This window comes from Amphiprion ocellaris, chromosome 16, assembly GCF_022539595.1.
Source record: "Amphiprion ocellaris isolate individual 3 ecotype Okinawa chromosome 16, ASM2253959v1, whole genome shotgun sequence".
NCBI lineage: Eukaryota > Metazoa > Chordata > Actinopteri > Pomacentridae > Amphiprion > Amphiprion ocellaris.
In genome coordinates, this window is record NC_072781.1 from 10,522,628 (window position 1) to 10,538,942 (window position 16,315).

Below are 16,315 nucleotides of genomic sequence, written 5' to 3' on the forward strand. Positions count from 1 at the left end.
GAGGACCTCGTGTGGTGGAGGCGCAGAATCCTGATCAGGACTGGATTTGGTTTTTATTCAACATAAAGGCCTTTCTTTAGTTTCTTTCTGAAGTGAAACAGTGAGGGAAAAATATCTGTGGATTTGGGAAGATTATAAACATAACTGTTCTGATTATAACATTAAAATGGTTGAGATCAACATTAAACTAGTTAATTGTTGTATGGCCAGACAGAGTTCCATAAGATTATTTGAAAATAGATCTTTATTTTCAGAATTGGAAATGCACAAGGTATTTGAGTCATTAAGAAAATAAAAAACAAAAATAAAAAAATGTATTTATTTATTTAGCTGTTAAAGTATTGACACAAAAAATACACATGCATTTAAACAAGAGCAGAAAGTGTCATGTGTAAAGGGGCATATTTAAAGTGGATCAATGTTTAGGTCAAATAGTGCAGATTCCGAGGATACAGGAATAAATATGGTTATTAACAACAAATACAGAGTTATCAGCACTTTATATACACAAGGTAGGTGGACGACAGTGCAACGGAGCAGAAAGCAGCACTGCTTGAATTAAATATTAACAGCAATTTATTCTCTTTCTCACTTGCTCTCTTTCTCTTTTCCTGCTTATTTTTCCTCAACTTGTCAGCAGCTTAAACACAACCAGTAGTGAAAAACATATTCAGATCATTTACATAAGCAGTGACAGTCCACTTGTGTAGTCATACTACAATTTAATTACAGTCAGATACCAATAATTCAGTTACACAATATACCCACCAAAATGTATACTGAAGTAAAATACAAGTACCTTGCCTGTATTTCCTGGTAAACGTTCTTTCCGTAACCGGAAAAACAAAGCATATCTCACAAAGCATTCAATTCATGTCTTTCGTAACAGAGGAACAACTTCTCCAACCTCATAGGTATTTTCAAAATCCCAGTCAGTGCACATATACAAACATTGACTTTGCAGAGTTCATATTTACATCCACAGTCAGCTAGTAGCATATAAGAAACCCTGCAGTAGCTGGCTCTAGATGGAGCATATAAAGGTGAGTTTGTTTGGAATAAAACAAACAATGTGACATTTTCACGAGGGCCAAACCCACGTTTCCCAACACTTAGACAGTGAGGTGGTGCTCTGAAGGAGTGGCAGAGACAGACTGAGACTCTCCCATATAAGCAGGAGTGTTCTGGATAGAGGAAGAACTACATCAGTATCATTGTTTGCTCAAAAGACCTGGAATATATTTATATCCTACTAGGTTAAGACTTTATTTTTTGTTCTCCTATGTGGGTCTGAGGCTGACTTTATGACGGATCTACAAACAACTTGAAGAGATCTACCACTGAGACACTTGGACTTCTTTGTTTTAACTTTATACTCATCCCCGCTACAGAGACATGGTGCTCTGGATTATCTTCCCAATCACCCTCTCCCTGGTGTCCCTCATTGGAACATGGACTGTGTAAGTTTACCTGAAAATCAAGGTTTCTCTTTTGTTTTTACACCACTGTGAAGCTATCAGAGCAACTCGTTATTTTCAAGAGCAGCTTTTATTTTGTCTTTTATGTCTGTGCTGTGATACAAATAACTTTAGTAGTTCACTTCATTAGTTCTTTTTTTTAACCTTGTGAACAATCCTAATGAGATAATAAATACAGTTTATCATCATATACATCTCAAAGCTTTTGGTTTAAAGATAATGATGTGTTTTAAGTTTCCTGATAATATAACCCCTGATAGGAACTACTAACAGCAGCACATCAAAATCACTTTACAAATTTCATGGTTATTATTGAATCGCCTAATCTTGCCTGAGGGCATCGAGATTCCAGTGATAATACTGACAACGCTTGATCCTTATGAGACTTCCACATATTAATTTGGCCTCACATGCTTTTCCCATCACTTAACTGTGATATTTAAGTTCTACGTGTGTTCAATCTAAAAACTGAATTTAAAGACGTGAGAGAATTCAGTTACTGCTTACACTTAGCATGAAACGGCACAATTGAAATATGTGATCAGGCTAGTTTTTTTTTTTCTTCCGCTGTGGGGTGTGCATACCGGACTGTCAGGAAATTCCGAAACAAAATATTGTTGGACAAATTTGCAAACCTACTTGTCATTCCATGTTTCATAATATGTAGATTTAATCATCAGTAGTCATTAGTGAGCACATGTGCATCTGTTTAGTTATTGTGCTTGACTGAATATCTCTATCTCTATTTTTTATTATTCATATTTATTAATGAGAATGTTACCCAGTGTATTTTTTATGTTGACCTAAAGTACTTCACAATAGAGAAACAAGACTATTGTTACAAATTACATTTGCAAGTACAAATAACTAGATTAGGACCCTACAAGAATACTTTATATACAAATCTACCTGACTGGTTTAAGTATTTAGAGTAAGACTCTTCATGAATATATGCCAAACCAAATTACCCGAAGTAAAGAGTAAGGCTAAGAGGCTTCAAACTTACATAGAGAAAGCTAATAAAGCCTATGAATCACTTTGAGCAAGTACATAGGGGGACATTATTGTGGTTTACTGAGGAATCAGCGTGACTTGTGCTATGATGAATGTATATCAGACATCTGTCAAAATATCAGGTGCAATAAAAACCATTAGAGGATAGTGGACAGTCATCCTCCTTCCTGGCTGTGGTGGTTTATTGCTGTCATAAGTTTAATAGAAAGTACATATTTATCATTCAGAAGGAAATTGCTGTTAATTATCTTCCTTATTCTAAATCATTGGGAGTTAATATTTTATTAAATTTAAAACATTTACATTTTAAATACATTTTAACCATACAAAACTACCAGATGTTAATTCCGATTAAATCAAGTCATCCAGTCCGAATATTATAGATTTGTCACCAGTTTTTTCGTACGTTTTTTATATTTCCAGCTATGGCCTGGCCTTCTCCAACGGTCATGTCTGCTCCCTCAGTGACTGGTAAGTTGTGTTTAATTTTTCTGTTGTTTTAACCATGAAAAATCAGAATAAAGACAGATTCTTCTACATGTTGGTTGTTCATTTGTTCTCAGGGGAAATGGCAACTTCTGCCAAGTGAATCAGTCCACTGGATGTTGCTGGGTTCCTACCATCAGGTAAAACTATAGCATCCTTAATTTCACCTTTCACTTGTCCTCTTCCCTGCAATCAAACAGTGAAACATAATTAACTAAACCTATTCTGTAATTCCAGCTCCAGTGGAACCTATTCACCGGAGAATTCTCTTTTTACAGCCACAATCAACGCAGGATCCTTTCTGTGTGAGTTAACCTGCTGGATGTCTAACGTATTGTACATAATAACAGTAAAATGTGTCATATTAACTGTGTTCTCCTCTTTAGTTCTGCTGTTCTGTATATTCCACCACGCCCATATTATGGAGAAACATGGATGTCATTCCATGCTTAGCAAGTTTGCGTTGGTGTTTGGTGTGGTGGCAGCTTTGGGGGCATTTGCAGCTGGAAACTGCAATGTAAGTACTGCATCTGCTACTTGTTGAATTTTGTTTAATTTGCAGCATTAAAATTCTTCATCAGATCCACAATTTCAGGAGCCTATATAGACTGCAGATTTCAGATGGGAAGCAGGGCATACCTTTCCCTCATTATTTAGAATATGTACATTTTACATGGTGACTAAATACAAGTTTTCCTTTTCACAAATAGGTATTTTAGCAATGAACTGATAGAGAAAAGGCTCAAACCAGGGCATGAAAATTCACCAGAATACAGAAAATACAGTGTTTGATGCTCAAAATTTCCTGGGGAAATTCCTGCCTTTTGTTTCCTCCTCAATATTCCTACATCCATGGGCCTGTGAAAGGTCTTTATCTCATGAAGTGGTAACTTCTGACAAACCTCGAACATATCATAAAACTGAATAGCTTCGATCTGCACCTGTGTGGAAAAAGCAAACAAAGGAGGGTTACTATTTGTTTTATGTCGGCTGTATAGCACGAGCAAAGTTGTTATACCTCCTCTATAGTCTGGAACATTACATAGTAGTTCAATTTCTACTTGAGTAATACTAATACAAAAAAGCCAATTATAAACCTAATATCAACATCAGAAGCTCACATTTTTCATTTTATATTACATGTACCGCTGAAGCAACTGTTTTCTGCATGAAAACCCAGATAAGAATATTTTTTTCCCTATGTGTTGTTGACATAACACCAAAAAATTATGAGATTTAAAGGAATAAATGGGAATCAGCTATTACTGGGGTTACTGCAAAGTAAAAACAATGCAACTGAGGAGATTCACCATCCAAACACTGCTCTCCAATGAAAAATCTGTTAGTTGATAGTTCAGTAGTATATACAGGGCAGTCACCATTATAGCTAACAATCTTTAGGACAATTCTTGCCTTGATTTCAACTATATGTTCCTTTTCTGACACTGGAAACTGCTGACTGTCCTCCACAGCCGAGGCACCTGGCCCTCCCTCACTACCTCGGAGCTGCCATCAGCTTCATGTGCATCTGCTTCTACACGATTCTGCTCACTGCACTGACAAGGAAGTGTGTCCTGACAGGATATGAAAAAGTCCTCTACCCACTGCGTATCACCTCCACCGTGGTACAAATCATCATAACCATCTGCTGTATCCTTTCAGAAATCAGTTGAGTTGTGTGTGGTCTATCTATCTATCTATCTATCTATCTATCTATCTATCTATCTATCTATCTATCTATCTATCTATCTATCTATCTATCTATCTATCTATCTATCTATCTATTTATATATCTATATATCTATATATCTATATATCTCTATATATATCTCTATATATATCTATATATATCTATATCTATATCTATCTATATCTATCTATCTATCTATCTATCTATATATATATATATATATATATATATATATATATATATATATATATATATATATATATATATATATATATATATATATATATATATATATATATATATATATATATATATATATATATAGTTCTTTTTTTTTTTTTTTAACTGGACGTACATTGATGTCCAGTAAGTTTGGGGCAGCAAAGGGTTATATTGCTGTTGTTTCAACCAAAACAATTCAGTGAAGACCTCAGCGGTGACGCCTGAGTTATGCTCTCTGGTGCCACTGTGCCATATTTGGATCCGGCCTGCTGCTGCTCTGTTTACAAAGTGGGACTGGCCTCACACCAGTCGACTTCACAGATGCAGACATGAATTAATGACACTTTCAGCCACATTAATCTTTAACCATTGTTTTCCTGTAACACTCAACATCACATTTCTCTTCACCTTAAGTAGAAACTGCACAGCAAGACAACATCAGTCTTCTACTGGAGCAATTTAGAGTTTAATGTCATGTTTAAAGGTGCTTTAGATGAGTTATTGATGCACAACTCTAAGTTTGGGGATTTCTCTGGGCCACTGTTTTAAGTGACTCAAGTGGAAATTCAATACATATCGTATATACACACTAGCCTGTATCTAAGAACATGAGGTCCTGCACTCTAGGATGATAAGAGTTGGCCTACGTAACACATTCATGTCCATGTAGTGAGAATAAATAACATCACAAATGTGCGCATTATGATATTACATATACCTTACATCCAAAAGACATTTTAAAACTGGCAACCATGAAGCAAATTCAGTTAATTGTGGCTTATTTTGCATTGATAAACTTCTGTCTATATGTCTTCAGTGGTCTTAATGCGATCTCAGCTCTGTTCATTCACCAGTGACTCATCCGACTGCTATGAACTGTTCCATACATCTTTAACTTTAAACCCTTCAGATACCGTTTTGTTCGCCCAGGACAAGTACTACTACCTCCACCTGTCTGCTGTATTTGAGTGGATGCTGAGCGTTAACCTGGAGCTGTTTGAGCTCAGCTACGCCGTGGAGTTCTGCTTCTTCTCGTCCTTCATGCTTTCAAATTTGCTGAGCAAACGAGATGAAGAAAAGCCTTTAATGATGTCCTGATCAGGCAGCCAGGGTCCAGCTGAGACACACAGGCACCGAGGATGGACTGAGTAAAACATCTGTAAATGCAGTGGCTGGATCGTGGCTGGAGGACAGATAGTGGTTTTTATTTCAGTCTCCGCTGGGATGGATTTCCAACAGTTAATGGACGATGACCACTTTAATTCCACTCTCTTGACACTGTTGCTGAACATTGTAAGATATTTCTTACTGGACATTTCTATGCCAAAAGGTAAACCATTCCATATTTATTGACCAAACCACCGTGTACAGCAAATGAACAAAACATATCAGTTGGATTGTACTTTTGTGCAGGTCGAATAGATCATTTGCCAACAGAACAATTAACCTGAGGTGTTAAACTAATATAGATCCTTTTTTGTGTGCAATTTTGTTGAAAAACCAATTATGAACTAAGACTTCTTTGAAATCCCAAATTTATATTTATAAAAAATTGATCTAAGCTGCTGCATAAAGCTTTGGCACTTTAATAAAACTATGACCACTTTACTCACTGAGAAGTCCTGTTATTGTACTGACATAACTTTAAGGTTCTGTCAGGAGGGTAGAGGACTTGGTGATACAAACATTCAGGCACTTAAAGTTCCTGGAACGCCACAAGATCCTGTTTGACTGGATGATTAACGCTGCGTGACGGTCAGACGGTTTGACAGTTTAATCACTGTAAGAAAGAGACGTTGTGACCTTTTTGTCGAGTTACTGATCCAGAAACATGATGTACAGTATTTGTTACGTAGAGTCCTTACAGTGCTGTCAGTTTAGTTTCCAGTACAAGATTTTTTTATCTGCGGCCTGTTTAGTATGTAAAGAAAAGTCACAGGAGTAATGATTTGTGAATCTAATTCACTTTGAGACCCTAAAATCATACTTTTCTCAGTTTCTTGAACATAAACGCAGTATTTTCAATCGAAATTTTGTTCACTTGAGATCTTTGTATCCTCCGTTTTGTGTTTCTCAGTGGATTGAAGTGGACAGTAGAGTAGAAAAACATGACATAAAACACAGCTAACTAGAGTTTAGGAACATTTAATTGACCATAGAATAGCTGAGTTCCACTGTGAAACAAAATAACTATTTTCAGGACAAAATTGGAGTGTTGCTTTCATTAATATTTAATGTTTTAAAGAAAGGCCTTTGAAATGGCTATAAACTCTATGTACGAACAATGAAACTATGTGAAACTTGCTATTCATAATAGCCAATCTACTGGGGATTAATAGTAACTTCAGCATGTCTTCATAAAAATGCTCTAAATCCCCACTGTATACTAGATTCTCAGTATCAGACACAATTAACGTTTTTCTGGTGAACACGGTGGAGCTCTTAGCAGCTAAAGAGTCAGAAATGTTCCCCAGGAGTCGGTAGAGACGAACATCCGACTTACAATTACCAGGACATGAGTCCAAATTAATGTTCTTATATCTTATCTGATATTACAAGATTCAGTGCCACCCTTGACTGTGAAACCATAAAATGTTCACAAAATGAGACAACCTAGTTCTGGTTTTAATGCAAAGCACTTAACCTTTACTTGAAAGAAGGTAATATACATCCTGGGATTACAGATAATAAAGATACATTATGAGCAAAATCATTGCACAATGAATATCATCTTTCTTTCGCATCAACCAAGAGAGGAGTGCGACAATATCTACAGTTTTTGTTAGGAAGAAAACAGTGAAAAGCACACCTAATTCTGTCAGCATCTTTACTGTATGGTACACTGTAAAAAATGTCATCTATATGCAGTAGTCCACATTATTAACCTTCATAACAAAAAAGAAAAAAACAATTTGAAAAAACACAACTTTCATGGTTGTCTTTCAACTAAGTAACTGCAATGCATACATTATAAATAAATGTAAGGGGAAGAAAAAAAAAATCAAAACGTTCTACAAGCAATATCCCACAATTCCAGCATGGCTGAAACAATAAGTGGCCTTAAATCCAAACCCTACATTTTGGAGTGTGACCACAGCTTTTACAAACCTTTAAGATACTGTAGATTCTTGAAGCTGGTGCATCAGAAAGCCCGATTCATGCTGAACACTTCTGGATAACTCAAGTTAAAATTGCCCTTAAAACATGTTCTGTGTAAGATTAAGTTGCCTACTATCTTGTCCAGTGAGGTGAGAAACACTCTTCGTCAGGAGTGAGAACTCGGCATAAGAAAAACACAAGGCCTTATAGTTAAGGTTTTTTCTTTTTTTTTGCAACTCAAGCTAAGGGAGGGTTACTGGCATTAATCACAGAACTCTTCAACTCTAAAAGGAACTCATTTGTGTTCTCTTGCTCTCATATGACATCTCGAGCCAGAAACTCTTCTCCTGTCCAGCCTCCTCCCTATTTATAACTATCGCTCTGCTGAAATCGTGTGTTGGGGGGAACCTCCAACTGTACACACTATGAACAATTCTCTTTGCAATAAAAGGAAAGGACACTACAGTAGTTGACAAACTCAAAAATTAATGTGATGATGCAGATTGGTAATTGTTTAAATCTACAGCAAGTTGAAATGAGGGCGAAGATTTTCAAACAGAGTACATGTTCTTGGTGGTGGAGCCGCTCTTACTGGACGTGTCGTCGTGTGACTGGTAGCCAATCATGGCTTTGATGGGGAGGTTCAGACGCTCTTTGTAAAGTTGCCTGTGGAAAGACAAGATGTAAGCTGAATGCTAAGTGAGAACTTGTGTTAACATAGTGTCACCACCTAGTGGTCAGCTACAGCTACCAAACTGATCTTTCCATCATTTGTGCAGTATATACTATGAGCAATGCGACTTTACAACTTACCCTATCGTCATGATGGCGTCCCTGTTTTGGCAGTTGCTCGTCCAGATGGCTATTTTGTCGCCCTTAGGTCTGACGTTGACCACAGCTCCACACACATCTTCGCTTGCCTCATCAAATGACTCACCGACTAAACACAAGAGCTGCAAATAACACAAAACGTGACACCCCGTGATTCACATTGTGCTTTTTTAAAGAATAAATAATTCCCAGTCATCAGGAGAAGCGTACGACAGTGCTGATTCATATTGTAGAAAAGCCAAGTAAAAGCAGTCGTCTTACCGTTTCCATCCAGTAGCGGTCAAGGTCATTGTGTCTCTGTTGTTTATTGAGGGTCATCAGCCATCGACCCCCGAGCTTGTTCCTGTCATCCTCCCACATCGGCTTGATCCCATCCTGGCACACAAAATAAAGCAGCTATTATTAAAAAAAGGCAACTACGAATTTCCAGGGAGACATTTAACCCTGCTGCTCAAATGAATAAAATTTTAATGCTGCAAAATTCTCACTGACAAAGGAACCAACTTTTTCTTAATAAAACTGATTTTGTTATTTTTAAAAAAATAAACAAACTCACCTTAAATAAGCAATAATCACAGCCAAAGCCGAGTTTGCTTGGTTGCTGTATGTGGTTATATAATCTGTAAGAGGCACAGAATAGTGGACTAAAAATGTGTACTTCTATGAAAGTACAAGCTCCATTCGTTAGTTGGATTAGTTCAGGATAATAGTACTGTGAAGAATTCTAAAAGCCTTCAACATGTTAATCCTGTTTCAGAAAAGTCACACAATTACTTCTTGTTTTAATGAATGTGCAAACAAAACGGTATTTTAAAATGCCATCATCATATAGTGACAGAATCATAATTAGATTACAGAGACAGTAGAGAAAACTTACGCCCAGAAGTCTTCCACTGTATCAAACTTAGAAATCAGACGCAGATTCTCTGTCCAGCTTTTGCTCTTGTCGTTTTTGAAATACCACAGGGCCCATCTGAGAGAGGAAATGACAGGAATCACAATACTTAATATTCACGGGGGGAGGGTGAATGACTACACTGACAAAAAATGTGTACATTAATTTCTTTCATTTACAAAAAAACACTTCATTTTTTAAGAACAAAAAACAAAAGATCTCTGTAGAATTAGGAAATATCTAAAAAGGGTTTCATTGTATGTTCTTATTAGTGGAAGACTGGTAGATAGAGGAAATGTAACCCAGTCCTGGTACAGATGTACACCCTGTTTTACCACAGAACACAACAGCTAGTTACAAAAGTATGCATGTCAATGCAAAGAACAGAGAAGGCCGGCCATCACCAGCACTACAAATGCAGCCTTTGTTTATGATGGGTGCTGTTATTCTGTCATGGGAGGGACGGGGCTAGCAGGGGAGGGATGAAGGCACTGAGAGGACATCAGCTGAACTCTGTGCCCCCCTACACACACAACTATAACATCAATCCCACCCATGTGCCATAAACACAGATGCTGACGAAGCCAAATCAGACGATGAAACCGCATTTGTGCCACGTAGTAACTGCACCGACACACATGATTACACAACGCTTGGAGACGAGACAGAGCTGCTCCTGTGGTGAACTTAGAGTCACATGAAATGACTATATGGTTAGTCATGACACGTAAACAAACATGGCAGACAGGAGGAAATGTCAGTGGTGGATTTATTGAGGACCCCACTTCTCATGTCATTAAAATCTGTCAAACTGATATGACGCAGCAGGCCAAGTCAAGAAGCCTTTAAAATCCTAATCTGGTTAACCTGTTTCACATACGTAGGTGGTACATTTGATTGCCAAACACTAAAGCTGTTGTGGTTAAGTTAAAGCTCCTGTTTTGAAATAAAGGCTACATAAATAGAGAGACTAAACAAGGATAAACAGAGTTGCTCAAAGAGGCAATTACTGTAGATTTTTATTGCAGGTTACACAACATTTAACTAATAGGGAATGCTATGAGGGCCATGTCTTACCTAAAAACATGACACAAAAACAGATCAAATAAAAAACAAAATAGATCTGGACATGAGCACTTCTGTTGAGTATATTTTAAACACAATTGTCTAAAATTCCAGTATTCTTAATACCATACAAGGGTTAATCTTAGCTTTTAAATGGTTGTTGGTAGTTAAGATTCTTCATTAAAGCTACATTTATAATTTTAGGGGGCTATTACCTTGCACATATGTATATATCTATATTATCGTCATCTAAGTAGCAAGAAATTGCAGAACAGAGACTGCAAAATGTCAAACTACTTTTATGATACAAACACAGTCTCACCTAATTTTTAAATCGTTTGTCTTCCACAAAACACAGGAGTGTCTATTTTTTCAAATAGAAAATTTAGTACACCTTAGCCACATAAATGAAAAAGAAAAATTCCTATCAATTGATCAAAACTAAATAAAAGTATTGGCTGATATATCATCACCGGACTTTTCTACTCACAAATAAAGGTACCAGCATCAACTGACAAAATCAGATAGGCTCTTTATTTATCTCTAAGTGGAGGTTCACCTTCTATCAGATGATCTTGGCACATGTGATTTCCAAATCACTTTCACCATGGCACAAGCCTGAACTGCATGTCGTCTCATTCAGGGACAGGTTTGCTAATTTAATTAGAAACGTGGTGCTGGAGGAACAACAAACTCATCCACAAGAGTCTTTGTGGCGGCATTACTGCCACTGTTAAAATGAACATCTGAGTGCTTGTGGAGCAACATGTTTATTGTCTTATTTGGACAGTGTGCTATTAGTTTAGGTTTAGTTGTTTGTTTACTAGAAACTCCTTGAACCTTAATGTACCATCCAATCTTGCATATATTGCAAATATTACACATATTGCACATGTACAGTGACTCCATCTGCATGTAGATGTGAGGAAGACCATTGTAGACAGTTTGTGTCTAAATGACAGGATGCTGTCACTAACAGGTTTGTGAAGATGCCAATTTTGTTGTGTCCTATATCTGCAAAGTGCTCTATTCTCAAAGTAGTATTTTTTTTTTTTTTTTTTTTACAGCACCTACATAGAATTCATAGATCGAGAAAAAAGATCAATCATGTATCGGGGCAGTAACCATATTGGTGTTGCTCATTTTTAGACTATTTACTACACTAGACAGTTTATTTGTTTGTTTTCTCCAGTAGATTACACATTTGTAGAAACTGAATGTGTTTTTCCTACTTTCCGGCAGCTGCTGGTTTCCCCTAATGTCAGTGCCATATGAAAATCATGTTGCCTGGCCTGAAACTTGAAAGTGATCATCGTGTCTACTTATATTACAGCTAAGTAACAGAGCTGTGCAGCCTGTTCAAATCCATCTGTGGATTCACCTCCAGACCACAGGAAGAACCAAACTCTTGACAAAATGCAACTAGATATATTAACAGTGCTGCAATGCCAATCTCAAAAAGGTTTAATGTTTCTGCAGGTTGATTTTACCACATTAAAGGACTATTGTGGTCACTTCTCCTCAGGTGTCCAGAGAAGTCCATATGAAGATATGAAAGCCTTTATTATACAATACCACATTTATTCAAATTAACTCAATCAGTCATTAAGTAACAGGTCCAATCCTGCTACCTGTTGTAGCAGGGCTTTATAACCATGACACGAGACAGGTTGCAACATATTTGAAAAGAATATTTAACCACAAACTTCAAACAATTCAACCCGCCAGTACTCCTTACAATGAAAAACGGTTGTGAAGGGAGACAGAGGTGACAGCACCAAGCCCTCCAACTGAGACATCAACCATTAAAGGTGTTACAGTTGAAAACAAAACCTAACCACAGCATACTGATAGAAATATAAATCTGAACACCTAAAACCAGAATGACAGGACAACGTGAGCCAGGTTAAAGCAGCAGACGTGAACAAACTTGACCTCTGAGGCTGGGCTGAACAGGCAGAAAGGACTAGAAATGACTTACTAAGTGAACTACTCAGCATTTCCTAAACCGACTGTACAAAGCTCCTGAATGGGTCGTCACCAACACAGAACTATGATAACACTTCTAAAAAGACAATAGTGAACAACAATTGCAACACTAACACAGAGGGCAGGAAGCAGAATCCTCCAATCTGCACCTCTGATTCAAGCCGAAAACAGCTTCTAACTACATGTACCATCAACTTGTAAATTATTTGAAAATATATTTACACTTATTCAAAACTAAAATATCCACCAGATAACGTACACTTTTTTGACAATTTAAGCACAATATGGAGCTCAGAATTCCTGTGCTAAATATAAAATAGTTCTGAAACAGATCACAGAATACAGGTTCAGAAGGAATTTGTCTGTAAACACACATGTTAAGAGAGACTAGAGAAGCAATTTAATTAAGAGGCCTAAGCGGGGAGTGTCAAAACAAGCAGTGTCTAACACCCAATCACTGTTAGAGTATGGACTAGACTAGACTAACATGACCTTTATGTGCGAGGCCAATGAGCACGAGTCGAAGTGGTCAACTTCCCTTCAAAGAAACACGGATGAAACGTACGTTTTTAAAGCAAAAGGCAGAAGAGAGAAGTGACGCAAGTGGTTTCTAACTTGGTCAAATGTAAATCAATGTGTTGAAGTGGCCATGAACTGACTACTGAGCTTTCCCTAAAGCGGGATATTTATTATTTACACATTTACCAGTTTAATAATGTAACAATAGAGTTGACTTTAACATATCACAGAGCAAAGACTGTATTCGATTTGAGGCCCATTTTAAGTGTTAGCACCCTCCTAAATAATTGCCTTACTAACTAGTGTTATATTCTTGCTATGGTTCAAAATTTTCATGAACACATTTCAGGTCTAAGTTACAGCAATATATGTTTTCAAAGCCACAAATCCTTATTCAATAATGTAGGTTTTTTATGATCAAAAAATGCAGTTTGGTATCCAAATGTACCAACTTGTTGAGGCACAAACAGTTTAAAATTTCATTCTCACCTGTTTTGCAAAGGGTGTTTAATATACTGCTCAGGATTTGCAACAACCTGACTGTCAGTCTGTTGATCTTCAGTTTCAGCTGCTTTCTGAGGAGACAGACACACAAGCAAACCTTCTTTGAATACAAAAGACATTCAATTAAAAATCTGTCAGTCTCTTCTCTGGGAGTTCAGTCATCGGCATCATAAAAATGCAGAGTTAGTTCATGTATTATGCTGGTGGGAGATGTACAAATACTTCAGAAATGTGATGTGAGACTAGATAGGCCATTTTGGTTTGGTTGTGTCACAGTGCAACTTAAATTATCATTTACAAAAAGGTGACAGCTTTCTAAACCTATGTAGCTGGTCAACCTGGATAAAGAAATATTAGCAAAATGGTGGACCTTGGAGGCGGTCACGTCTACATCACAATCATTGGTCTTTCTTAGGGATTTTAGCAGCAACCCACACACATTCAACAGACCGTTCACTTTCATACAATCGACATGTAATGCAAATATCCTTTTTAGAGTAAGATATGAGCGCCCAGCTCTACAATGCCGACATTTTTACCTAATACATATAATAACTCAGAAAGCATCGAGCCAAATGTTGGCAAAAAATAAATTAGGGTAGTAAAACGTAGGCCAACTTTACAGTGAACGTTTGCTAGCATTAGTTCTAGCAGACGTGCTAGGTTAGCTACCAGCTAGATACACACGTGTGCAGATTGTCAAAAAATAAACCAATAATATTATATGAAGGGCATGTGCGAATACGTGTAGTTGCTTAAAACCACTACAAGACTTTGACTCTAATATCGAAATTGATTAAAACAATTCATTGATTTGAGTTTGAATGAACGACGTCCAGTCAGTCACTCCCTCCCTGCCAACAAAGTCAGGCTTATCCATCACATTGCTGTGCATGCTAACGCTAATCCACGCGAACATCTGTGAGCAGAAGCACAACAATTTCGCCCGAACACTAACGCCGTTTTAAAGAAGCCACGTTATGTAATAAAGTCACACGATAACGTGAAGATGTAGCTCGTCTTTCCATGAGCATTGGTCGAATTTTTCAGCTATCTCTTGTCTCTCTTACCGGCTCCGATGTCGCCATCTTGACTGTAGAAATGATCTGCCCGTTCGGCGCTTCTGCGTCACTCCATCCGCTCACACTCCTACGGAAGCCGCCGCAGTCCATGGTGAGGTGGATGACCTGAAACCAAAAGAGCTCCCCCGGAAACAGCAAAATTTATGTTTCAATACTGTAACTCATATACAATGTAATGTCTTTCCTTGAGATTTCTTCAGATGAAGGTAGCAGATAAATAGTAGGCAAATAGGGTTCATGCAGACAATAAAACACATTATAGACTCAACAGAGCTCCTGTACTTATCATTACATGGCTCAAACACAAGTGAATTGTTCTTTTCTTGCAGTATCCACCATCTCTTGTGGATGTTACTATTTCTGTACATTTAAAGCTAGTATCTGTAAATTTATTAATGCAGGAGTTGAAAACATGGCAGATGAAATACACAGAAAAATATAAACACAACATGTAATGTTTTGTTTAATTCTGCTCATTCCTTTTGACACTGAGAAATAAATATGTGTAACTGCAATACAAACATATGTCTCAAACACAACTGAATTGTTCTTTTCTTGCAATTTTACACTTACAAATTCAAAATCTCTTGTGGATGTTGCTATTTCTGAACATTTAAAGCTAATATCTGTAAATCTGTTAATGCAGGTGATTTAAACTTGGCAGGTGAAATACATTGAAAAATATAAGCAGAACATGTAATACTTTGATTCTGTCCATTCTTTTTGACACTGAGAAACAAATATGTGTAACTCCAATACAAAAGAATGGACATCATGATAAAAACCATTCACGCAGTATTTTGGCAGATAAAGCGTGGGGCCATAGACCAGAAATCGTAACTCTGTAAGGGGACATGTGTCTGTGACACTTCAAGTTAATGAGGTTGTTGATGCTGCTTGAGGAATATTGTTCCACTCCTCCTGAACGGCTCAGAGAAGTTGACAGACATTTTGGGGGACAGCATTACCTTGTCTGACATGTCTATTCAGAGCACCACGTGGCCCATTAACTGTTTTAATTTGCTGTCTGTAATAATTTCTTTGACTTCAAATGTGGATGTTCAGGTGCCTGGCCACAGCCCTACATGTCAGCATCCAGCATGCCAACAGTCTTTTTACGTCTTTCTCTTGCCATCTGTGGCGTTGTGTTATCTGAATAAAGTTGTATCTTAAGAAGGTCAGTTGCAATGAGATTTTAACTTTCTCCGTAAATCAGAAAAGACAAGCATTTGCATGCTTTGTGTTCACTGTAGATAAAATCTTCTCTCATGAAGCATGAAGTAATTTTGTTTCACAACAATGCAATGATAGAATTGAGCAATTATTTATAAGTAGGCAAGCCTTTTGTAGCTCAGCCAATTGAATTAAATATCTGGAAATTCACTGCACTTAATTACATTTATGCAACATTACCGTCAATCTAATATAATCATGAAGTGGT

The 16,315-nt window shown here is 37.2% G+C and overlaps 2 protein-coding genes across 2 annotated transcripts; one reads left to right on the forward strand and one right to left on the reverse strand.

The window, feature by feature from the left end:
* Positions 1-1,129: 1,129 nt before the first annotated feature.
* On the forward strand, positions 1,130-8,283 carry si:dkey-228d14.5 (uncharacterized protein LOC796266 homolog). The gene is made up of 7 exons (XM_023263951.3): positions 1,130-1,460; positions 2,916-2,963; positions 3,056-3,118; positions 3,216-3,283; positions 3,365-3,495; positions 4,451-4,628; positions 5,801-8,283. Exons 1-7 carry the CDS (start codon positions 1,396-1,398, stop codon positions 5,986-5,988), a joined length of 741 nt encoding a protein of 246 aa, XP_023119719.1. The 5' UTR covers positions 1,130-1,395; the 3' UTR covers positions 5,989-8,283.
* On the reverse strand, positions 7,508-14,979 carry eif4e1c (eukaryotic translation initiation factor 4E family member 1c). The gene is made up of 7 exons (XM_023263882.3): positions 14,863-14,979; positions 13,778-13,863; positions 9,698-9,793; positions 9,377-9,440; positions 9,082-9,195; positions 8,803-8,942; positions 7,508-8,655 (listed from the first exon to the last, which is right to left on the reverse strand). Exons 1-7 carry the CDS (start codon positions 14,962-14,964, stop codon positions 8,541-8,543), a joined length of 717 nt encoding a protein of 238 aa, XP_023119650.2. The 5' UTR covers positions 14,965-14,979; the 3' UTR covers positions 7,508-8,540.
* Positions 14,980-16,315: the final 1,336 nt, after the last annotated feature.

What these genes read in the sequence shown, in the direction of transcription:
- si:dkey-228d14.5 (XM_023263951.3), top strand. Translation starts at nt 1,396, where the DNA reads ATGGTGCTCTGGATTATCTTCCCAATCACCCTCTCCCTGGTGTCCCTC. An exon ending in CAACGCAGGATCCTTTCTGT is followed by an intron (nt 3,284 to 3,364) that starts GTGAGTTAACCT and finishes TCTCCTCTTTAG; the next exon opens with TTCTGCTGTTCTGTATATTC. An exon ending in TTGCAGCTGGAAACTGCAAT is followed by an intron (nt 3,496 to 4,450) that starts GTAAGTACTGCA and finishes TGTCCTCCACAG; the next exon opens with CCGAGGCACCTGGCCCTCCC.
- eif4e1c (XM_023263882.3), bottom strand. Translation starts at nt 14,964, where the DNA reads ATGGACTGCGGCGGCTTCCGTAGGAGTGTGAGCGGATGGAGTGACGCA. An exon ending in AAACACCCTTTGCAAAACAG is followed by an intron (nt 9,794 to 13,777) that starts GTGAGAATGAAA and finishes TTCCTCTCTCAG; the next exon opens with ATGGGCCCTGTGGTATTTCA. An exon ending in ACCGCTACTGGATGGAAACG is followed by an intron (nt 8,943 to 9,081) that starts GTAAGACGACTG and finishes TGTTATTTGCAG; the next exon opens with CTCTTGTGTTTAGTCGGTGA.